This window comes from Leptinotarsa decemlineata, unplaced genomic scaffold (assembly GCF_025532065.1).
Source record: "Leptinotarsa decemlineata unplaced genomic scaffold, Ldec_3_MD MMD2_tig00000026_RagTag_RagTag, whole genome shotgun sequence".
Classification (NCBI taxonomy): Eukaryota; Metazoa; Arthropoda; class Insecta; order Coleoptera; family Chrysomelidae; genus Leptinotarsa; species Leptinotarsa decemlineata.
Window position 1 is genome coordinate 4,413,778 of NW_027412539.1, and position 25,872 is coordinate 4,439,649.

The following is a 25,872-nucleotide window of genomic DNA, read 5'->3' on the forward strand; positions in this document are numbered from 1 at the left end:
TGATATTTTAAGCAATGATACTTTGAATATGGATTCAGTATCCGACCACTGTTTGGTACTCTGCGATTTAATATATGAAACTGAAAAAAATAAACAACAATATATTATTTATAGAGATTATAAATACTTCAATTATGAGACTCTCTCCGCTGATTTGCAACTCATGCCCTGGTATCAAAATTTTTTGCTGACAGACATCAATCAAATAGTCACACCTTTCAACAATTATATACTTCCTATTATCATATTTGGGTCAAGATTCCCCACCTCGAATTCAATGCGCGGCCGAACTACTGCGCAACCGCTTGAATCTGAGGCGCTTACCAAGCGAGTCAAATTGAGGCATGGAATATTATTACAGGGTTATAAGTGGTTACAGGGTTATAAGTGGTGGTTTTGTATCTGTGAAAAATTTGTATCTAGTTTCAAAATAAGTAAGTGTCAAGCTGTGGGTTGCTGTAATTTGCAGGGTGATGTCGGCATTAATTTTTTTCGATTTCCAATTGACGAAAAATGTATGTTTTTCTGGTATTTATTATGTAAGATTGAAGTAATGAACATATAATGAAAATCATAAAATAAATTGTTATAGACAGTATATAGTGAAGTCATTAATACTTATGCAGACTTTTTATTATGAATTTAATTTGATGAAATTGAACTTTACGAATAGAATATGCCTCAAGTTCCACTGGAAATCCACAAAGGAAAATAATTGTTGAACCACGTCAAGTTTTGATTTGTATCTGTAGGAAAACAATTACTTCCACTGAAATCTTTGCAAAACCAAAGTATCAAATGTATATTCTAATAACCTTTTTCGAAGCCTACTTTCCATTTATAATGTTCCAGATAATCTACTATAAATAGTAAATTTGTCTTTTCTTAAATTCTTAGAATAACAAAAAACATCGAATTTCATTCGATTGACACACTTCATGCTTAGCAAACTAGGCAACTCAAAACTAAGAAATCTGTATTTTATATTAAAGTTTTGATTTACAACAACCAACCAAATAATATAAAAAAATATTTCAGAAAAACAAAAAAAACAGTAGCACTTGTGCTAACTAAGTTGAACTTCGCCTTTTGTTATGTCAGCAACTAGCTCTCTAATTTATTTAAATATTTATATGTAACTACAGCTGGGTAACAATAAAGACGATTATTATTATTATTATAACAATTCAAAACAAAATGAAATCCTGCAAATGCTTTAGTAGTCATGACAAAAGGCATACATTCGAACTGGAAACAGCCTGTTGCATAATTTTTTACCAGTTTATCCACATCAATACTGGATATAAAAAGTATTGTGATTGAAGCTGTTAGGCAATTATCAAAAATTGGATTTCAGATTTAGGTTCTGATTTTTATAAACTTGCCAGAAAAGATCTCGAATTGACTGAATAGCAGCCATATTTCTTTGTTGATGAGAAAAAAATATTTTACATCTGCAGAAATGTAGCAGAAACCATTTTTTCGATGACTTTTTGAACTCTGATGAATATATAACGAACAAAAGTCATCTTGAACAAGTCTACAACTTAGATAAGGAAAAGCAATATAGACTAGCCCCCAAACTTACTGATTCTCATTTATTTCCAACTAACTTTCGAAGGATGAAGGTTAAATTAGCCAGTCAAGTTTTCAGAAATTCGGTAGCTACAGCGATGAATACCTATACCAGTTTCAATCAGATACCATCAGCAGCAATAGGGACGGATAAAGTGTTTGATATTTTAAATTCAAAAAGATTTGACGGTGTGAAAGATTTCAATAAACCTTTTTTTAGAACATCAAAACAAATTGATTTTCTGAGGCACCAGTCAATCTAATAATAACACTGATGATCTTCAAACAAGACTCAACCTCTGACGGAAGCAAGAAACTCTTACGAAAGTTCGAAATAGATGAACATTTCAATCTAGCAGACCACTATTAAAATATTCATGCAGTCATTGTTCACTGTGGTTCTGGCGTTGAATTTGGTCATTAGTAAGCCTTGGTCAAAGACGAAACGGACTGATTTAAGTTTGACGATAGTTCTGTCACTAAGTGTTTTGGCGATGTATTGAATCTATTGGAGCCTCTGGAGACACCCTACATTTTGTTCTATGAGAAAGAGGAAATTGGCAAATCAAGATCTTCAGATGATGTGGTGCTGAAGGTTTTTCCGGGTTTTCCTGCAGCAAAAAAAAGCAAATGCGCCACTGGAATCAATTAAGTCGCCCCAGAGCGCCAATTAATTTTTATTGTTGTTTTTATTTTTATCGTTGTTTTATAATTTTTTAGCAAATTAACTGTAATACCAAAAAAAAAGGAAAAACACGACTGGACAAATGAGATTTATTGAGGGATGGCAGATAACAATTTCGGCATTTCTGCAACTTTGGGAAAACCTACATAGTGAAGGACACTCCTACATATTGACGAGGAATATAAATCAGGACTGTGTGGAAAATTATTTTGGTCAACTCAGAAATACTTGTGGAAATGCCAGAAACCCAACTCCTATTCAAATTACAAGAGCTTTCAAAAATACATTTACTCTTCAGTATTTCACATAGGCAGAACATAAATAGAATGAAGATTCTTGTGGAAGTTCCAAAAAATCCCTGTAAACCTTTGAGAGTAGAGACAAATGATTATAGAACTCCAGCCACTCCAGAAGGCAACAGTTTGGGCTATGTTTGTGGACATCTTTTGAGAAAATGTTTAAGGAAACATTCATGTGAAGTATGTACAAATTTTGCCATGGCGGCTAGTAACACACTGAATAAAACAAATGTATATAGTAATTTCAAGGCATATAGTAATAGTGTAGCCAAACAGTTTGGAAGTTTATATATGCCTTCAGATTCATTTTTAAAATGTATCATTCATTTAGAGACAGAATTTCTCAATAATTTCAACAATTTATGTGCCACTGATTGCATAGGCAACCAGCTCAAACAATGTTTTCAAAAATCAACATTTCTCACCCTTGTGATGATTTTCCTTTAAATTATTTATTTTTCTTTTTCACAAGGGTAAGAATTTCTTGTACTTTGAAATTTTCCAATAGAAATTTGAAAACAAATGTTTGAAAAAAAATAAATGAAAAACTCATCATTCTAAAAAACTTTTAAAATATATTAGCATAAGTTTTTGTCCTAAATTGTATAATCTTACTATATAAAATATACGTTTATTTTACCACCTTGTCTCATTTTTTATCAATTCCTGAACAGTTCCCAATCATATGAAACATTTATTGGGAGCTCCTCGTAGCAATGATGAAGTCAGATCATGGTCACATATTTTTTGATCGAACCTGGTGCAGAGGTACACAACAGCTCTTAGCCGGCACCCTCCTGCTTCGCCACATGCCAGCAAAAAATAAAATCTCGACCCGAAACATCAAAGAAGCCGACGGGAGTGAATTCACTTCTGTTTACTTATGTACGGTGGTGAGAGTAAGTAGGTAAGCCTTAAGGCTTAATTAATGAAAATAATGATAAAAAATAAAATGTTTGCATTTTCAAAACTTAGAAAGACTAAAAACGTTCAACATTGGAACAAATATAAAATGATGCGAAGTATGGTAACAACAAGAATTGAAAAAAACATTACCTCAAATACATTCAAGACCAACACAACTCCAAAGAACTTTGGAACATCTACATCTACTTGATATTGTAGTGAGCAAATCCAAAAATAATGTACCTGGGCAACTTAGTGACCCAAATAAAATAAATAATCATTTTATTTCATCGGTTAATCAAGCTGTCACTCAAACATCAACTACAATGATGACCCAGTACTTGTGGACCCATCAAAATCATAACATATTCAAATTTCATCCTAAGGAAGATTCTGACACAGAACGTTTTTTCAACAAAATAAAACCTAATGATACCGGATCCGATCAGATATCCATCAAAATGATAAAATTATGCATTTCTTTTCATACTCCCGTGGTAACCTACATTATTAATAAATGTCTAGAATAAGGATTTTATCCAGATAGTTGGAAAAAATCGGTGACATTCCCTCTTAACAAAATATTCCAGCCAAAATCCTACAATGATCTGAGACCCATAAACATACTGCCGGCTATATAAAAACTTCTTGAGAAAGCAGCATATGAACAAATATATGAGTGGTTAATGGAAAAAATATCTTACCTGAAAATCAGTCAGGCTTCAGACGAAACCATAGCACTAGCGCCCTACTAAAAATGACGGATGACATCTTTCGGACTTCTGACAACGATGAATTAACTAACTCTCTTTGTATCAATTGATTATAGTAAAGAATTCGACACTATGAATCATGAACTTCTATGTGCCAAACTTCACTATATTGTTTTTGATGAGATCTCACAGAAACTTATCAAATCATTTCTCAGTAATAAAACGCAATGTGTTAAAGTAAACTGTTTAACGTCTGACTATATTCAAATCTCACATGGAGCACTTCAAGGATCCAATTTATCTCAGTTACTCTTTATTATCTATACTTGGCGAAGCACTTGAAATATTTGAAATGCACTACTACGCAGACGATACAAATTTATTATTTTCAGGTAAATTAGAAAATTTGTTGGCACAAGAACATTCTTTGAACAACGATATTAAAAACGTCGTGAATATTTCTGGAAATCATTGTTTGAATATAAATCGTAACAAATCATCTTTTATTGTATTCGGAAATTCTAAAGACAGACAGAGGGCCGACAGAGGATCGACAATCACAAGATTGAATTTAGCAATGAAATTAAATGTTTAGGACTCAATATTGACAACAAATTACGATTTCAATCCTATGTCAACTCACTAATACGTAAAGCTTATGGATTGTTAAAAAAACTTTATTCGAACAGACATTTTCTCAGTCGAAACATGAAAATCATTTTATGCGATAGTCTAATTTTATCCATATTCAACTACTGCGATATCGTCTATGGCCCTGGTCTCGATCAAATCACATCATCAAGAATACAAAGAGTTCAGAATGTATGTACAAGATTGATTTTTGGTTTGAAATTCAGAGATCGTGTAAAATGATTAGCAGAAGAGAACTGCATCTGGCTAACTTCATAACCTCAGAATAAAACAGCAACCTCAATATCTTCTGAAGAAGTTGATATACAGACGCGATACACATGATAGAAGTCTCAGAAATCAGAGTGAATATTCTATTCCACGGCATAAATACAAACAGTTCGAGCGATCTTTCTCTTATCAGGCTGTTAGTACCTACAATAATATCGAAAAAACTATAAAAAAGCTTTCTTCATTATCTTTCAAATATAGATTCAAAAAATTTGGCCTGAATAAACAATGATCTTGAAATCAAGTAAGAAAAAAGTTCTTTCAAATATTTTCCGTTTTAGTTCATATTTCAATAGTTTATTTTCAACATGTTAGAAATAATTTTATTTGTATGTATTTCATTTGTATGTATTCACCTATGTATACTTGGTTGAGTGGAAGAATAGCGACAGACTGTGACTGCTCATCGTTTTGAGGTTCAACCCAGTATATCTCAAACTTCACTGTTTAAGAACTCTTTCATTTGGAGAACTACTTTTATGTGGAATAAATTTCCTGAGAACCTTTTTCCAAATGAATTCAGTCTCCAGCGATTCAAATCCAACGTGAGTGCCTTGATGTTTTTCCTGTAGTGCTTGTGTTTTTTTTTTAATAGTTTTTTACGTTACACACTAGCTCACAAGTGGAAAAACATGTCAATTCTTGCTACTGCGAATAAAAATGTAAAATTATTAATGAGATCTAGAAACTTACAATGAACAATTGCAAAAGTTAACGATTACAAGAAAAAATTGTCTACTTTTTAGAAAATTAGTCATAAACTATTGGTGACAGAGAACATTTATATGTAACCGGAAATTTCCAGAAAAATATTGATATGAGCCTCACCGAAACATTTGTTTTCTCTTCCCAAGAACATTTTCTCCCTTTCCCCGAAACAGGATTCTATGCAAACCACTCAGTACATGCATTTTTCTAGAATTTTGACATAGTTTTGATAACGGCTCTGGCTCACCTTCAATTCAAAGAAATCAACGAATACTGAGTTATAAATACTGTATTATTGAAGTTAATCGTTAGCAATACATCAGGATATAAAAAATCTGGTACATAATATTGGGTTGTTTAAAAAGTTTTGTGCGTTTTAATGCCATGTGTTTTTGTAGCTCCTCAATAGATATTTATTTTACTGTGTCGATAGAGAATTTTGTACTCTAAACATTGATGTTGTTGCGTTTTTTTCCAAATTTTAATTTATTCCCTCTTTTCAGTCGTTAAGCGATTTTCGGTCAATTTTTCTTTACGAATTCGAATTGAACCAAAGCGCTGCCGAAACAACAAAACAAAATTAGGCAGGCATTTGGTAGTGGTAGTTCTGCCTCACCTACAATACTACCCAGACCTCCCGTCAACCGACTAACATCTTTTCAAACACTTCGATAACTGTCTCACCAGTAGAACCTTTGCCAATCAGGATCAGGCAAAAACGGCCTTCGTCGACTTCATCGAATCCCGAGCACAATTTTCAAGCTGAAAGAATTAACCGGCTTTTGTTACTTTGGCACTGATTCAAATGGCGCTTGTTTCGATTAAATTGGATAAGTATTCACTTTTGAATCAACCTAATATATGTTTAACATTTTGAAGCTATTCAAAAAATAAATACATTGATTTTATATTTTTGATACAGATACAGATACAGATTGTCCATGTTAAGACAAAAATAAATACATGAATTTCATTAGTTCAGACTTCCATTGTATATTATGTAAAATGATTTGAAATCCAATTAAAATAAATAAATGAAAAGAACCAATAAAAAGAAAATTTAAAAGAATAGCTGAAAATGACAATTATATTAAGCAAAAAACCCTGAACTTGGCTTGGAATCTCTTAATTTTTATTTTTTTATTTAATTGTTCTATTTTCAATTGCATTTTATTTCATTTCAAGGTTTTTTTGCTTAATATGATTATTATTTTCAGCTATTTTTTTATTTTTCTTTTTAACGGATTTCAAATCATTTTATGTATTAAATGGAAGTCCGAACTAATGAAATTCGTCATGAAACATCGTCACAATCACTAAAAAAAAAATACATTTTTGGAACCACGGCAAAGAAATTATGTTTTATAAACAGAATGAATTAAAACGTTGAATTCATGATACATTTCAGTAACACTCATGAGATTATTGCAGATCGAAATAAAAATAAAAAATCCTTCAAAATTCCGAAAGAAACTATTATACTATTTTCTGTTATTATTTCTAAATGAAGAAGTTTGCTAGATTGAAACTAGAAGCATATTTTCAATGTTTATAGTAACATGGTTCGTACATTTTTGTCACATATACAATTTTGCATCAAAAATGGCAGGTAAAGAATTGAAACAAAACGATTTCCCATTGTGCGGTCGAGGTTGAAAGTTGGTTTTACAACTGTTTGCCGGCGGGAAAGTCTATTAATTTCAACGAATACTCACTTCAAATCCGAGAAAACTTACAACAGGTATCTTTCCAATCTGGTTAATATTTTAGTGGTCCAAATGAATCATTTCTGGAATGGTTGCTGGGGTAGCACGATCAAAATATCTTAGAAAAACAATTGTTTTCTTTCCGACGTTTCGAATTCAATTGAGTTCTTCAGGGCTTTGTAACAATGAATTTTATAAAACATCCTGCCACAAACTCCATAACTCCTGTCGCCATTCAATGTTGTAAGAAGAAATATTAACATTATAATAAAATTGATGATTGAAGATTTTCAAAATCATCAAACATGTTACTATACGTTCAAGAAAGAAGAATATTTCGTATTCGTTGATTATTTTTTTATACAGTGTGAATTGTAATGCAACAAAAAAACGGTAATTTCAATTCCTATTTTTGGTCAACGGCAAGATCGAATCTCAATAATAAAAATTATTGATAACACGATAACGTTGAATATACTACACATTTTTATCTTGATCATAGTTATTATTAGATATTATCCCTAGAATTTAAAATTGTCCTCTCGTACATTGTACTGATATCTCACCAAAGTAAACAATAAAATCGTTACACTTTCAGTATACTTTGGATATCGCGACTAAATGCAATTCCATCTTAGAAAACTTTGTGAAAATTGAATATGCATTAGATAGACTACTATTTTCTTATAAAAATCTTGTAAGAGCCATATGTGAAAGTGATTCGATGTCTTCCAGGTACAGAGATGGCGGGACAAACCACCACACCAGTATTCTTTCCCTACCTGAATCCTATGAAGCCGGAGACGTCAACTACTATGATGTATTTTCTAAAAACATGGACGCCAATCTGGCTGAAGCCGACATGGAAAGTTTCAGAACTGAAGATATACACGCCCTGCTGACGAATTTACCACCGATGTGCAGTGATCATCTAAGTCAAGAAGTAAGATTACTTTTATGCTATGCTCAATTTCAACAATTCAGTTTCACATGGCTTTTTTGAAAATTCTGTTTGAAATCTGTTTTTCGCTAACCTGTTCTCATGTGCCTCACGAACACGACAACCCTCAGAAGTAAAAATCTTGTGCAAGCTATGGTCTTGCCTTTAAACGTCCGATTATTTGCACGAGTTGGATAACACGTAGAGAAAAAGATTTGTTCGGTTGTCGGGCTCGAACCACCGAACAGTCGATTTAATGAATATCCGGTCGAATTAGACCAAAAAATAGGAGTAAAGGTACAAAAATTCGCAACGGCTCAAAATTGGTAGGATTGTTCAAATAAATGAAATATAAAAAAGCGTCATTGATCCGATACGTCACAAACAGGTTTTTCGAGATTTTCAGCAAAACGGTAGGTTTTTTTTACAAAATAAGTTCAGACAAAAATTGTAGATCCGATAACACTGGTCAACAAAATTTTAACTGTTTTTTGTCACATGAAAACTTATACCAAACATTGAATATACTAGGGTCGCTAACCAATATTGTATCAATGAAAAAAAATTCACACAACAGGTTTTTGTCTTGACATCAAAGCATATATTTTGGTAAAAATTACAAAAATCAACTATACTCAGAGAAATTATTACTTACTGCAATGAATATTTATGATTTTCGTGAATGTCTTCTGAATGTCCCTCCTGAGTTTCCAACAATAATATGCTAGCATTCCTGGGCTCGATTTCTATTGAATAACGCTTCTCTATTAAGTAAATGTCCTGATGGAATCTCTTCCCTTGTTCGTCACTCACAGCACCCAAATCTAGATGAGAGTCAAATTTACGTATTTTTTATGACACATTACACCCCAAAGCTTTATCTGACATTATTAGTTCCTCTATTAGGGCTTTGTGTTGTCCGCTTTATGATTTCCTAGGAAATTTTGGACATCACTCACAAAACATTTCCAGGCGTTTTTTTCCTGGTCATTTAGTTCTCTTTCAGAGCTCTTATACTTAATAAGTTGTCGTATTAGTTAGCCTACAAATATTCTCCCATCAATTTTCACATTGCTGAGTTTGGGGAATTTCTCTTTCAGATATAAAAATCCACTGACATCTTTGCGCATAGCTTTTACACATTTTTTCAAGAGACCGAGTTCAACGGTGGTAAAAGTATGTCATCAGGGTTCACTAAAGGCTTATTTTTAACATTTTTACGGCCTGGAGTAAGTGACTCACGCTTGAGCCACATTTAATTTCATTAGTGACTTTTTCTGTCTCTGCTGTCCCATTCGCAAATAAAACAGCAAAATTTTGTGTAATCAACATATAGTCCAAGCAAATAATAAATAACTTTCAAATCGCCACAAATTTTCCAATCGTTTTCACTGTATTTAATTTTTTCAAGACGAAATCTCATATTTTCGTAAGTCTCTTTCATATCAGAACCATGAGCAACCGACACTGAAGGGAATTCGTTTCTGTTATGCAGCAACACTGCTTTCAAACTAGTTTTTGACGAGTCAATGACTTGGATCATATTCAAAATTCAATAAATTCATCACAACATAAATATTATTACAATGGACCTTAGGAAAGTAAGGTTTTATTTCGTCACAATGTCGAAAATAAGAAACTTTTGTATCAGGAGAAAGTAAATTCCAGTCCTTTAATCTAGACCCCAAAAGCTCAGCCTGTTCATTTAGACAAATTCAAATCACGTACTAAATCGTTAAAATCGCTTTGTGTCAATAAGTGCGGTTCTTTTGTAGTTTGCGGTTCATAACTTGGGTCACTATGTTCATATGCCTCATGCGAACAAGTTCTGCCGGACTGGAATCCCGACTTCCTGCTCGATTTGGAGGCTTAGGCATAAGCAGTTCGGCACTATGTAGGATGGATCTGTTGGCCGAAGACAAGTTTGGATACTGAATAGTATGTTTGGACTTCGTTGTAATGCCTTTTATTTTTGTTTGACTCAAATAAAAACCCAACCTAATAGGAGTCTCACACACGTTACACAACATTTATCTGGGACTCAGAATTTATCTTGAAGCTGCACAGTAAATCCAAAATATTCTTAAAAGCACTGTTCAATTAATGGGGTGAAATTTCGACGCTGGAATGTAAAAGCTGATTTTTCGCACATACAACAAAACTGTCAATATGTCAACAAAACATATTTTTCTATGTTTTTTCAAGTTGCATTGAACATGTGAATTATAAGAGCTTATCATGCAAATGCACTGACTCAAAGAAAATAATAGGCTTGAAAAATCTATTAGTCACTATAGCGAACACCAAAAGTTCATGATAACAGAACATTTTTATCATATTTGTATTAAATATATGAAGCTGCAACCGAGTATGTATGAAAATGATGATTTTTTCTGAATGATCACAAAGGTAAATGCCCCAATCAAAGAATTGAAATCAATAAATTCGGAGCTGTGGGTAAACATAAGGCAACATTTTTTAAACTTCCAAATCCACAACTTCATACTGAACAAATCGAAGATGATCTGCCACCCTGCTAGTGGATGCAGGTGGAGTCATCACTGCTTTGAAGGGGTATAGTATGGAGGGTGGAAGTCAACATCTGTGGCGGAACGTTGTATAGATTATTCGATGAAAAATAAAAATGTTACTGCAAAAAAAATCTTGAATTCGATGTAACTACCGATGTAACTCATTTTTACGAGTAATGGCCACATTTCTAGCTCGTTGTATAATATATTATTATCTTCTTGTTTTAAATTATATTTTTGATGAGGAAAAACGACCACATCCTTCACGAGTAACTAAATTAGCTTATCTCTGTTAACAAATTTGATTTTCCCAACATGACACAGTTTTTTGTATATGCTGAAGCTGTCCAAGGGCATAACTTGTTGAGCAACGATCGTTAATCAGTCAGAATAATTTACGGTGATTTATGATGATTAACGAGTTTCATGGGTAGGTACCTACAATTACTACTGGAGTTGAGTTAACGAACGAATTGAGGAGAGTAGTGCATAATGGTGGATGCCAAATGATGCCTCCATATTCATATTTTCTAGGCAAATATAAATGTCAAACAAAAACTTGTCGAGAAAATTAATTCAGTTTTTATATCGGATCAGGGGCATTCGAGTAAGTCTCAACGGTAAGTCTCAACAAATACCAGCCAGTCCCCCTATTTTCAGGGATATACATGGGCTGTGAAAATATGTTGAAGGAAGTATTTCACAAGGTGTTGTATTCCTTGAGCACCTCCAATTTTGAATTTCAAAGAACTGACATATATTTTCATTTAATTTCTAAACTTTCAGTAGTTACCGTATTTAATGATCATCAGAGACTTGTACAGATATAATAGTCTTATACCTGCCTAAATTGAAAGACTCTCGTTTGCGTATACTTTCTCAAAAAATATTCATATGTTCATCAATTTCTATTCTGGCCCCTGCAAAGTATTTCCCCTCAGATAAAAAACAACGGTTTTTCCCATCCTCGATGCAGTTCTGATATGCACATTTCGTCGCAAAACGCCGTCCTTTCATGGTCTCTTCATTTTGGGAACAGGAAAAAGTTGCACTGGTGAGTACGGTTGCTGAGGCATGTTTACGATGTTTTTTTTTGTTGTCACCGGCATCGACTACTTTGGTCATTAGCCTCGTGTCCTGGGTAGGCAGTGTTAATAACTCCTCGAGCCACCTAGGAAGCATCATGGATATTCGCAGACCATCAGCCATGTAACGTTACAGAATCATCCCAGCTTCAATTTGGCAAAAAAGTACGGACAAGCAATGACGAGTAAACAGGTGCATTATCACGATGCAAAATCCATGAATAAAATATTGCAATATAAAACAATAAATAATAAAATGTCCGTAAAAAGATTCAGACACATTTGAGCATTCGGAGGAGTTGTCCCTCACAGTTCCTCGCCATTTTGTTAACTGTTTCGAGACATTTTTGAAGAGGAGACAAATTGTTTGAGATACGAAATATATTGTCTCTTCTTCTCAGTCTTACGCCAGGTACAATAAAATCAATAGTATAGAGTTATAGAGAATTACAGGTACTTTCAGTTTTCTAAGAATCTTAAAAACAAAAATCACTTCCGAGGACTCAATGGTTGCATGTTAAATTCTTGTAATTGGCTAGAATACGATATAAATAAAGGCCAAACATTGTGTTTTCTAAAAAAGAGTGTTCTTAATAATCGTTTCTGGACTTTTTCTATAGTTTCAGAATATAAAAAGGTCTTTGGATTCCAAATGACACAACCATATTCCAGCTTAGAACGAACAATGGAGTTAAATAGTAACATACAAGTATCATGATTGATCTAGATCTTAAGATAAAGCTCATTTTTCTATAACATTCAGATACTAAGTATTCAATGTGCCCAGAGAAACTGAACACACCAGTAAAAATGATCCCGAGATCTTTCATCTCATTGATTCTCTGTAAATTCGTATGATTAATGAAATAGTCCTTGATAGTAGGTGACTTCTTTCATGTGAAACTCATTATTTTGCATTTAGCTTCGTTGAGAGATAGTTCAGATACTGAAAAGTAAGTAGATAGATTATTGAGATCATTTTGAATCATATCAGAATCTTTTTCGCTTTCGATTCTTCTAAACAGCTTGAGATCACCGGCATACAGGAGAAATTGAGAATGCCCGAAATACCGAGAAATGTCATTAACAAATAACACGAAAAGGAGAGGTCCCAAAATCGAGCCCTGCGGAACTCCCGAAGTAGCGGTGAATTTAAGGAAGATACGTTGTTAAACTGTACGAACTGTATTCTGTTGGATGGATAGCAGTGAAAGAAATCAAGTGTGTTGTTTGTGAAACCAAATGCTTTTAATTTCAGGATTAAAACCTCGTGGTTAACTCTGTCGAATGCCTTGGCCAGGTCAGTGTATATAACGTCTATTTGATACCCATTTTTGATTCCATCCGTAACAATGTTATTAAATGCGAATAAATTGGTAATGGTAGATTTATTACGAATAAAGCCATGCTGTTGGTGGATTTTTACTGAGTCCACGTGATTGTATACTCGATTATATATTACCCGTTTAAATATCTTCGACAAAGCTGGTAAGACCGTTATAGGTCTGTAGTTTCTTACATTGTTCTTATTGCCGCTTTTGTGTATGGGGGTAACTCGGCCAATTTTGAGAAAGCTTGGAAATCGATTTTCTTTCAGAGAAAGATTGAGTATCAATGTCAGTGGTTGCTTTAACAAGTCACAATAAACCTTGAAAAAGTAGGCTGGAATGACATTGATTCCAATGACTGCTTTGGGTTTCAGTGAATCTGTTAGCAACAGCACAGTTTCTTCGACGTTACTTGATACAAGCCCAGAATTTTTTGGGATCGCTCTGTAAGTCTCCCTCTATTTCTTTTATATAGGATTCATAACACAAATTATGCGAACGTTTCACATCCATTCTGAGTTCGTTGTATTTTTCTTTATAGTAATAATATTTTTATGACTTTTTTTTCATCATTTTGAAAAAGTGTTCTTTTTATTTAATTTTGTGCATGAGTTCTTTTGAGAACCATGCGGGAAATCGATTCTGGATGAAAGGATTTTTTTTTTCAAGCATTTCTCAAAAACGGCGTTCAGGCAATCATATAAACTATCTACGCATCCGTCGACATTATCCATAGATTATCTATCCACGAAAGTTGAGATAGCATTCTATGAGCTCCACAAAGTTTCGCCTCCTGAAGTCAAATGCAGCAACGTGCTCACCTTCGGACGATTCGGTTACTTGTTGAAAATTGACAGTGAACATTATTTCGAGAGGTGGATGGTAGTTATCCAACCGCACTAAGGGCGTTTCACATTCGCTCACAGTCGCTTCCGTGATATTTGTTAATATTAAGTCTAAAGTTTTGGAGCCATTAGATATATCATTTATGGAATATATATCATACTCACAAATGATGAAATGGATTAATCTCGCTTTTGATGATCCGTTTCTCAAGTTATATTTCGAATTAGTTATTTCAGAGACATTGAAGTCACCCACTAACAACAGTTTTTCGGTGGCGTTGAGCTCATTACAATTTTTCAGGGATTCATAAAACTGTTCATATACCGTTGAATTCGCTCCCGATGTTATGTACACACAACAGATCGTCACGTCGAGATCTTTTATAGAGATTTTGACAGACAACCACTGAAAATTGGTATTCATACTCTTAGCGATAAGTACTAGTTTGAATTTGTTTTAATAAGACACCTCCACCGCGGTTCACACTGGAGATACTGTAGTTTTTGTCATTTCGAAATATCAGGTGACGTGAATCACTCAGTTCGTTATCAAAAAAACTATCATTCAGCCATGTTTCTGATATACATATCACATCCCAGTTATTAAAAAGTATGCTGTGAAAAATATTCCTTATGCTTCGTGCGGAGGCCTCTCACGTTCTGGTAGTAAACTGATATATTTTCAGTTTTCAGTTCTCGGCATCTAAAAAATCACTCTCCTCGTTGCTGGTGGCGGATTTCAAGTTCCCTTCTGTGGTCGAATTTCTCCTTGGCCGAAAATTGAACCGTCTGATTTCGACTCTAGGTGGCCAATTTGATTCATCATTCATTTTTTCCAGTAAGTGAAAGGGGGCACCAACTTTGAACGCTGCGTAACGTCCTAGTGTGTTCAATTTTTCTAATTGAAAATTGATCATAGGTTCTTTTTTCTTCAAATAGTCTAGCATATTGTCAACCGTGGCATCTTTATTCTTTATTTTTCCTATATAATACAACCATGTGGCAAGCACTTCTGATGCACTACTCCTCGGTAATCGAAGAAAACAGTGAGCAAAACTTTGCTTTTTGTTCGATTTTTTTTCAGTCTCGGCTCTCCTGGGCTCTTCCATTGGAATGATTGAACTTTGGTTTTGATGTCATACCCATATACCCATGATTCGTCACCAGATATGACCTTTTAAGCAAATCTGGATCGCTGTTGACGTCATTCAACAATTCCTGCGCGATACTTATGTGATTTTTTTTTTTTGATCAAAATTAAGCAATTTTGGAACTAACTTTGCTGCCACACGCTTGATGCCCAAAATTTCCGAAAAAGCTGCATGGCATGAGCCAACCGATATTCCGACATCCTCAGCAACTTCTTCAATATAGTCTAATCAACAAGTTCAAAAACATGAAAAATAGAGATAAAGGTCCTAAAAATATGAGCGATAGGTCATTCGATTCGGAATCACCTCAACAAAAATGTTTTTGGAGGATTTTGGCGTAGGTGAAAAATTACAATTGTTATTAACAAAATGAGATTTAAAAAAATGGTATTTAGTTTTTCGTTAATAACTCAAAAAATATTAATATTTAAGCAATTTTGAAAAAAGCTCGTTGAAGAGGAGAAAATTCCCAATAAAAAAGTCCCGACTCCCGAAACTCTATCTCCATTATTTATAATTTTAATTTAACGTTGAAAATAGGGTTCCGCGCGGCTGTTACGGCATGAGCGCGCTGCCGCTAAAGAGAGTTTATTAAAAGAAATAATTTTTTTATAACATAAAATGTCATTTTAAAAATTTGGAAAAAATCTAGTATCTTCTTAACACTTGAATGAATCGAGTCCAGGAGAAAAAAAGTTTTATCACCATTTTCAAAAAGTTATTCAATTGTTAACTAACAAATTTTTTCCCAATCTCCGTTGGCATAAATAATGAAATAAAAGGTATAAATAATTGGACTATACATTTTAAACTTCATGGAGCCCTTTGATATATATACTTCATACGATCCTGCCATAAAAGTTCATAAAAATTCATTGATTTGTTAATTATGATTTTTTATAACTATTGCAATTAATAATATCTAAAAATTGTTGATAAAAATATTTATATTTTTTATATTTCGATTGTTTAAATAATTAGTTAAGAAATAATTTTGCTTTTAAAAATCATAATTTACACTTTTAAATAGTTTGGCAAAAAAAATTATTTATTATTTAATTGTTTATTACCTACTTTAACATTTTGTTGTAAACAAATATTGACCAACGTTATATTTTTTTTCTGAAGCAGAAAAAATTATAAAAACGGCTATATATAAAAAAATTACATGATTTTTTTTATATATTATAATATAACTTCGATTATCATCCGAAGACGATTGTGGATACTAACAATCGAAACGTCGTGACGTAACTTGGTTTGGAATCTTTAAATTTTAATTTTTATTTTTTTTTTACAATATTTTTCAATTTTCAGCTTTTATTAATATTTCAATTTTTATTTTCTGGTTGTAGCTTGTATGTTATTTCCTTGTAATTTCAGTTTTTTGTTTCAATAAAATTGTTATTTTCGGTTAATCTTTTTATTTTTTTTTCATGGATTTCATGTCAATTTATATTATATTAGACAATGGAAGTCCGAATTGATGAAATACAAATATTTTTAATATTCAAATTTATTCATATTCTTGATATTTAAAGCTACATATAAATAATTTTTCATCATTTTTAGCTTAATTTGTTTGAAAAATTATTATAAACAAATGTATTGTTTATAAGATATTTGAATTTTTTCGGGGGATTTTTATCAGTGATGAATAATATGATTTCCAAAAACAAAATCGTTTCTTAAAATGATTTTGTATTGCTTAAAAACGCATTTCTTGATTAACAATTTTTTTTGCTACTAAATATGAATATTGAGGAACGTTTTTTTTAAATCATAATTTCTATATCTCTTTGATATTCTGAAAACATTTTGTTTTATTTATATTTTCTATTTATTTATTAAACAATTTGTTTCAAACAAATTAATTTTTACGATATATTTTTCAATACTCCCAAAAAAACAAAAACAACACTACACTTTTTGTGTTAAAAAACTTGCTTTATTTTTTACATTTTTTTTAATATATTTCTATTTTTACGTTTGACAATTCCTCATAGTTCTCAATCATTGTTATTAAAATAACTCATAAACTAATGGAGATAGGACAAAGACACTTTAAGTCTTTTTTTCGTTTTAGTAATAAACAAATAAGATTTTAAACAAATGCTCTAACCGTATTATTTATAAATTTGTTTGACCATTGTTTACTAAAGTACCCCCTAAATCTGTTTTTTATGACTTTTAAATATTTATAACTCATAAACTATTCGAGATACGACAAAGACACTTCAAGTCTTTTTTGTTATCTTTTTAATAATAAGCAAATAACATTTCAAACAAATGCTCTTCTCTGCTCTGCTCTGCTGTTCACAGGAAGATGGACTGATGAAAAACCTGTTGTTTGTTGTCTACTTCAGCCTAGTTCGAGGAATGATACTCTGAAGGAATTCGATTTTCAATTATCGGAGACTATCGACTTTATGTTGCACTGACGAGTGGCCAAACAGCCTGAAACCGGTTTGCAAGTGTGTTCCAATAATTGAAAATCTATTGCGGCAGTTGTATCGCCAACAGCATATGCAGGAATCCTGCACTAACACCTGTCGGATATAATCCAACGCCCTTCGTGGTATTAGCCAGGGGAGTAGTTATTTTCTGATAGGAGTCAGTCCATTAACCTACAGTATAGGGAGTTGAGATTGGCCTGAACGAGAATTTGATTTATAGCCAGTCTTCAAGTATGCCCACTGACTATATGTGAGAAGTATTATTAGACAACTAGTATGTTGATCAAACTAAACGGCATGAAATAATCCCTTGTAATATACTTGTTTCACATAGGTATTTGGTCTCATGGACCAGACAAGCCTAGTGTCGTTCAACATGTCTTAGATTATGACCACAGAGTAACTCAGAGCAGTGAGACAACAGGCGTATAGACGTCTAAATTTTAGAAATCAGACAATCTGAAATGAGATCTTTGAACAGCGACAAAGGTCCCATTGTTATTGTTTGCTACGTTAACTAATAATTGCAGGTAAATATTAGATATTCTAACAGGTTGTCACTTACATATAAATTAGGAAGTTTCTTTTTTATTTAGATTGAAAGAAGAGGTTAATTTTTTGTGTCTGAAAGTTAGTTCTTTGCATGATCTACACATCTTTGTATAGAATTACTCCTATGAAATGATTGCTTCCTTCTTTCCTTTTGAAGATGTTTTTGTATCAAGATGGAGAAGTAGACAGCCAAGATCTTCCAGTTTCATCTTCCACTACATTGCTTTCGATTGACCAAAACTTAATGCTCATTAGTCGTAGATGCCTTTTTTGATGTCAGTTCAATCAGTTTTATCTGAAAGAAATGGCAATTACTTCCTTCCTTGTCTTCAGTAACAGATTAACCTTGGAGGAAGAAAGTGACTTTCCCTAGGGCTGTTTACAGACACAGTTATATCCGTATGAGTTGGATGTATTCTTCTATTACTTCACCACTAAAACCATTAATCCTAAAATGATGGTTCAAATTTGCAATCGTTTTTGGTACAGAAACAATTGTAAACAAAGACGATACGTCAAATGAAATTGAAGTATTAAATATTTGCGGCATTTTCTTGGAGACGATAATCCGAGTATTGAGTTAGTTGAATCATTTTTACTACTAACATACATCTCCAGGAAACATGATTGCTCCCAGGTCAACAACTGTTTCTACCTCTTGGAGACGATGATCCAGGTATTGAGTTAGTTGAATAATTCATACTGCTAACACACATATCCCGGAAGCAGAATTTCTTCTAGGTCAACAACTGTTTCGGTAGATAGCTAAGAGCACAGCAATGGAAATCCTCTGTTTCTTCCTGTATTGAATTTGTACGTGAGCAGGTTCGAAAAGGAAGCCTGGAAACTTTATCAGATATCCCAAGGTTTCAGCTTTGGATTCCCCTAAACAAAATATTTGGTGCCAAGAGTTGCTAGCCCTCCCCCTTCCCCATCTGCAGAGTTGCCAGCCCTCCCCCCTCCCCCATCTGCAGAGTTGCCAGCCCTCCCCCTTCCCCTTCTGCAGAGTTGCCAGCCCTCCCCCCTCCCCCATCTGCAGAGTTGCCAGCTTTCCCCCATCTGCAGAGTTGCCAGCCCTCCCCCCTTCCGCATCTGCAGAGTTGCCAGCCCCCCTCCCCCATCTGCAGAGTTGCCAGCCCTCCCCCATCTGCAGAGTTGCCAGCTACCATAGAGCCGGCATTGAAGGTTGGCAGATATCGATAATATTTACTTCTATTTGTAAACCAAGGTTGCCTGACCATTCTTCAACCGCCAAATAATATGCTCCAATTTCAAACAATATTTTTCCCAAGTCAACTTTGGTGGACTATTTTATGATGGTGTTTTTCATTTAACAAATATCTAATTCAATCATTGTTTTGCTCATCACTATTCTCAATATAATTTAATGATGTTCATTGAGGCAAACGACAGGGTTGTTGTGACGTTCTATTCATTGTTTATTTTGAAATTCGAACAGCGTGATTATAAATAGACAGAACTCGATTCCAGATGTTAGCTATTATATGTAAGCCGATTAGAAAGAAGAAACGAATGTAATAGCTGCTGGAAATAGAGAGAGTCTCGACTCTCTTCCCGACCCTATGATGAACCGCAGTTAGAAAATATATTCGGTTAAATCACATGTTGAAATTTTCCGAGAATGTGTTCCGCTCAAATATAAGTTCCGATTCAGTTATGTGAATATAATTCTGAAGTGGAAATATTAAGGAAAAACTGTGTATTTGCTGGAGTGGATTCTAGTTATTTATTTTTATTATTTATATTCATAAACTCCAAAAAGGGGTAGGTATCATAAAAAAATCAAACAATTTCAACGTATAATGCTTGTGTGAAAGGAAATAAGTATTAATCTTGAAAAGTAAATCCTTCAAGCGGAATTTATTACTTTATTTATGCAACTAACATTTCATTGCAATTCCTGGACCGAATGTTTGTCAAAGGAAAAACATGTATTTCATCTAAAGAAATTATTCCTTACACCTGTTGCTAACTTATTGTATTTACAATTAACGAAGTGAAATTTCTTCAATTTTGTAGAAAATTGGTACCTTGATAACTATACCTAGAGAAACCAATTTATAAAAAATGAACAAGGAACTGTCTGTTCAGCGAAAAAGAATATACGGTGTGGTCTTTTTTCTTTCAATGTGAATTTGAGGGTTCTTTTGTACCAAAAGGAGTAGATGGTCGGTTATATGAAAAAAAAGTTGAACTTCTCGGAATTTGTCCACTTGTATGAATTGACAATACCATATCCGGGTCTGGAAATACGGAAGAAAAAAAAAGACCATTTTCGTTTTTTGTGTTTTCCGTTATTTGCTCAAAACAAATAATAGCAGCAATAGAAAAGGCAAAAAAAATAAGTTCATCGAGTTAGGTTTATCAGTTGCCAACAACCTCAATATATATTCTCAAAAAGTATCTGTCATTTGTGATTCTGGGTTATTATTACTGTTTGTTGCAAAAATGCATTTTCATATTCTCAAACTAAATTGGAATATTGATAATTTGAAGGTTCGTAATTATGCGTTTAAGAAAAATAATTTTTTCATTTCCTAGCGTCTTTCGTCATAAACAACAGGAAATTCGATTTTGACTGCATGTTATCTAGTTTCGAATTGTGTCATAGTTTATCCAAGGTCAGATAAGTGAAGTAAAAAATTGAGCACTTATGCAACATAAGTGATTAAAATGGAAATATCTCAATATCAGTGTGGCCCCAACGTGTCTCTCCTATTTCAATTGTACAGTAGTACTATCTTTAGGGGTAAAATTATACGATCATCAGAGCGGGCTAATTTTTTCATTTGACGATATGGACCTTAGTGATAAAATTATATTGCTTCAGTTATCTATGGTTTTTGAGAAACTTCAGGATTAGCAAATGTATACTCATGTATCAATGTCGGAGTACCGACCACTTGATGCCAAATCCTATTCAAGTTTAAGGATTGGATCTCAAGCCACCGAGGGGGTGGAAACGTGACAGGATTGAAAATACGCTTAATATATTTACCTCTCGAAATACATATAAGCAGGTCCAAGCTGCGAGCTCTTTTTTCTCTACGACAACTGAAAAATGGCGTTATTTCTTTTTCCAAATATTGGATTATTCATAACTACCATTTCTTATGACAATAATAAAAGTTTTTCCTGGGTTTGGAAATCTAATTATAGTGCCAAGTTACATTACAACAGAAGAAAGGAATAAAAAAATCCACTAGAACATAAAACTAACACCAAAATATCAAGTTGAAAGTGAAAATGGCGATGAATGCGTGGCAGCTGTTGTCTACAGGCTTAACTCCAATCGAGTAATCCACCGCCTCTGATGACTCATACTTGAACTTTGAAACTTTGAACACTTTTTAGAGATGACAGATTGATAAACAAACTTTGTATACATAACCTCAATGCAATGAAGCCGGCTGGCTACTGCATTCAAAAACTTTTTTTGATGTTTTCATCAAACCTTTTTTTGGTATATTCGTGATGAAGATATAATAAAAATGGTGAAGAAATAGTCATATTTTAATTCATCCCTAATTCTTAAATAATGTTTCAACAATCCCAGCAGAAGAATATTTATTCATGAGATATATTTTTTTCAGAATAACCGACAAGGAGAATGTTTCGCGAGTGTCTCTGGCTCAATGATGGCCAAATTCGACTTGGACAGCTCAATTAGCCCTAACAGTAGTTCGCAAGGTGATGAATGCTCAGCAAACTCCAATTCTATGTCAATCTGCAAGTCGGAACCACTCTTCAGTCCTATTAAAGAAACTCCTGTACCTGTGAATTTCAGTGTAGATTCACTGGATTGCGATTTTCATGATATGATGTTGACTTGTCAGGCTAACAAGGATAATTATACCATTGCTTTCGAGGGATCTGTAACTATGTATTCGGAAGACAGTGATTTTCATGAGGCTGGTGAGTTTCTGAATAGTTTCTGAAAAATATACACGATTGAATCCAATTTAAAGATTATTTTTCAACATTTGCAAATTACAAATCAAAATGAAGGATTACATCACAGAAAATAAGTTCATTTGGCACTATAATTGAACTGTTGAGATGAATTTGTATCTATTATAATTTTTATTATCATTCCAGTACAACTACAAATATTACCCATTGAATCAATGCTGTAGTGGTTTGATGTTTATCATCACCTGCGGGAAACTAGTTGAGTGAAACAATGAAACATGCAAATAAGGCATATCACATCAAATACTACAATAGTATTTAGAAATATTGTTTCTTTTGAAACATTTCTAATAACATGAAAAAATAATTTATATTCCCCTTACCCCTGAGATTTTGAACCTTGAAAGTATGGTAACTATGTATTCAGAATATGTGAGAGAAATGAAAGTGATAATATATATATATATATATATATATATATATATATATATATATATATATATATATATATATATATATATATATATGTATATTGGCTGAATATTATTAGGATAATTTGACTTCCAGATAAAGCATTTATGAACAAATCTTACATTGTCATATCTAAATAATTGCTTGTATCAGGTCTACAAAATTAGCAATCTAACTCCACAGAAGTATTCTTGTCGACGTGAAGAGTTGTTTGGAAATATTAACTAATATATACATTACTATGGGGACTATAATGTTGAAAACTAATTATTGATAATGACTATTTCTATCTAAAAAAGTAACGTTCTCAGTAAATTCATCAAGCTATCTGGAGGTTATGCTTTTTTTAGAGTTTTTATGAATGTTCCGTAGATATGTACCTATGTGTTATATTCAGTGGGAATTTTCGAAATTGGTTTTCTCTACTTATAGGTCTCATTTTTTTAACTTGCGAATCCCAGCATATCAGAGTATATTGTTTCGAAGTTACTTCAAGAAATGATCATATTCAAAAATCAGCTCAAGAATTGGTCACCTATTCAAAGATGTGTCTACCTTTGTTTCACTCAGTTTGTAACCTAGTCCTCATGACGGTGCCCTCTTTGTGACTTTGACAGATGGGTGTGAAATGTCTTTATGCTTATAATATCTTTCATATTTAAAAAAATGAATGGGTATATAACTGTATATTACGAAAAGATAATGAAGAAATAACTTTTACATAAGAAAACCCATTTTTATATGTGTGAAATTGCAAATAGAGATTATCAAAAATATTTCAGTAAATTTCATAAACTACACCTCACGATTTGATCTCTACAAATTTTATTTGAAAAATATATCACGACATGTTTCGCTAACACAGTAGCTTCTTCAACAGATTCAAATCACTGTTAAAGAAGCTACTGTGTTAGCGAAACATGTCGTGATATATTTTTCAAATAAAGTTTGTGGAGATCAAAATTGTAGGTGTAGTTTATGAAATTACTATGGATCTTCATCAAGTAACGCCCGAATCAATCAGAAAAATATTTCAGTAAAGATTTTTCATAGAGACACCTGAAAGTTAACCTATAAACCTATTATTATTAATGATGTTGTCATAGAAGTTGTTAAAATTCTCGTGAACTTCACAGACTCGAAGGGAAAGACAAAAATTATTCAAACATTGCTTTAAATGAAGAGTCCTAAATAATATGTCATACTGAAAATATGAATCAAAGTTATCAAACTAGGTAAATTCAGCTCTTGCTGAAAAACTCCTTTAATCCCATATCATTATTTTGTGTGTATATTAGTTTAACATCGAGATTATTATTCCTGTCACCTAACTCACAGAAGCAGTCAGTTGTGTATTGTAGAGTGTTGAAGAATATATATATATATATATATATATATATATATATATATATATATATATATATATATATATATGTATGTATAAATGCTTTTATGCCTCCAGCAGTTGCATATGCAATATTCCTTGACAAAAAAGGAAAGAAATTATTTCATCAAATTCACTACCTGAAGAAGATCAAGTAAGTAGGATATTTGTATGATTATCAGCAAATAGTCATCAAACAGTCATTATGATAATCAATCTTCCAATGAAACTAAGCTTCTTATCACCCAAACAAACAAATTTTGAATAGTTTGGGAATTCAATTGTGTTCATTTGGACTTTAGTATTCAGATTCTGAATTTGGAAATTGTTAGTTATATGTGACAACATCCTTTTATAATTTGGTAATTTCTGAGTATTTTGAATTCCTTTATAAAACTCTCCAATTCTCCTATTCAAGTGTAAGTAATAAAATATTGAAGTTTTCCTCCATAACTGTCCTTTCGAAAGGTTAGTTTAGAGAAACTCCACAATGACCCAATTTTTCAATTGAAAAATATTTATGAAAATTATACAATGTGATACAATTATGAGTCCTATCAGAAATCGAAATTAATTTCAAAAACAAGCTCACTAATGATTTTGATGAATAAATATATATATATATATATATATATATATATATATATATATATATATATATATAAAATATCTTAAAGCTGTATGAATGATTATTTGATCTATATTTGGCGAGAAAAAGAAATTTGGTCTTGGGAGAATATTTATTAATAGAACTTTTATAATAAATCCGTTGAGGAAACAGTGAAACATGCAAAAAAAAGTTTTATGATAGGGAGTTAGCAGTCTACATTTAGAACCATGACTCAATATTATAAATTCCAATAATCAGACCAATTCTGATATACTTATATATTTATTTGATGAATATTTTTTGTTCACACCATCTGTATAAATGTTTATTATTATCAAAAATGATATTTTCATATATGAAGTTTTGAATGACCTGGCACCCAAATATTTTGATAATATTATTATTCTCGAATTGCAAATAAATTTCTTAGGAAATAAGGAGTCGCACTGGTAACTAACTTAATCTTCCTGAATTTGATATGTTGATATAATAAACCACTGACTAACAATGCAATTCTCATTTGCAAATTGTTGATCACATTAGGTTTAAATTATTGATAACTTAATATTTTATCTTCCTGTGCATGTTATGTATTTCTTTGTTCTTACTCCTATCATTTAAGAATTATATGATATTTACTCAATAAACATTCATTCTTTTCTGTACTCTCTGATATTATTCTCTTCTTTTGATTGGAGGTATTCAACCTCACAAAAAATAGAAAGCAGTTCCCAAACGTTGTTCAAATATATGCCTATACCCATACCTGGAAATTGAGTAGAATAGGAGGATTTAGACATTTGGAATTTTAGATTACCTACCTTTTCTTTCCCAATCCTTGTGTCATTGAAACTTTTCTTTGTCAATCAATTGCAGTAAATAATCTAAATAAATATTCTCAATTATGTCAAAAACTATTTAATTTCATAGAAAAGAAGATTTACTAGAAAAATGTGTCCTTAAAAAATTAACTTTCTTGGATTTATCATTTTATCAGTTCAACACATACATCAATAATACATGACAATGTTAGAGTCCCTTTCTTTTTCAGGAACTATAACAGTACCCAAACG

General features: G+C 32.5%; 1 protein-coding gene across 6 annotated transcripts in view; it reads left to right on the forward strand.

The window, feature by feature from the left end:
- LOC111507980 (uncharacterized) overlaps positions 1 to 25,872 on the forward strand; it is a 243,898-nt gene that overhangs the window by 188,238 nt on the left and 29,788 nt on the right. For all 6 annotated transcript variants that reach the window (XM_074171628.1, XM_023163405.2, XM_074171627.1 and 3 more), the window contains 2 exons: positions 8,249 to 8,456; positions 22,016 to 22,337. In XM_074171628.1, coding sequence (XP_074027729.1) covers positions 8,249 to 8,456; positions 22,016 to 22,337 — 530 coding nt within the window. The remainder of the gene's footprint in view (positions 1 to 8,248; positions 8,457 to 22,015; positions 22,338 to 25,872) is intronic.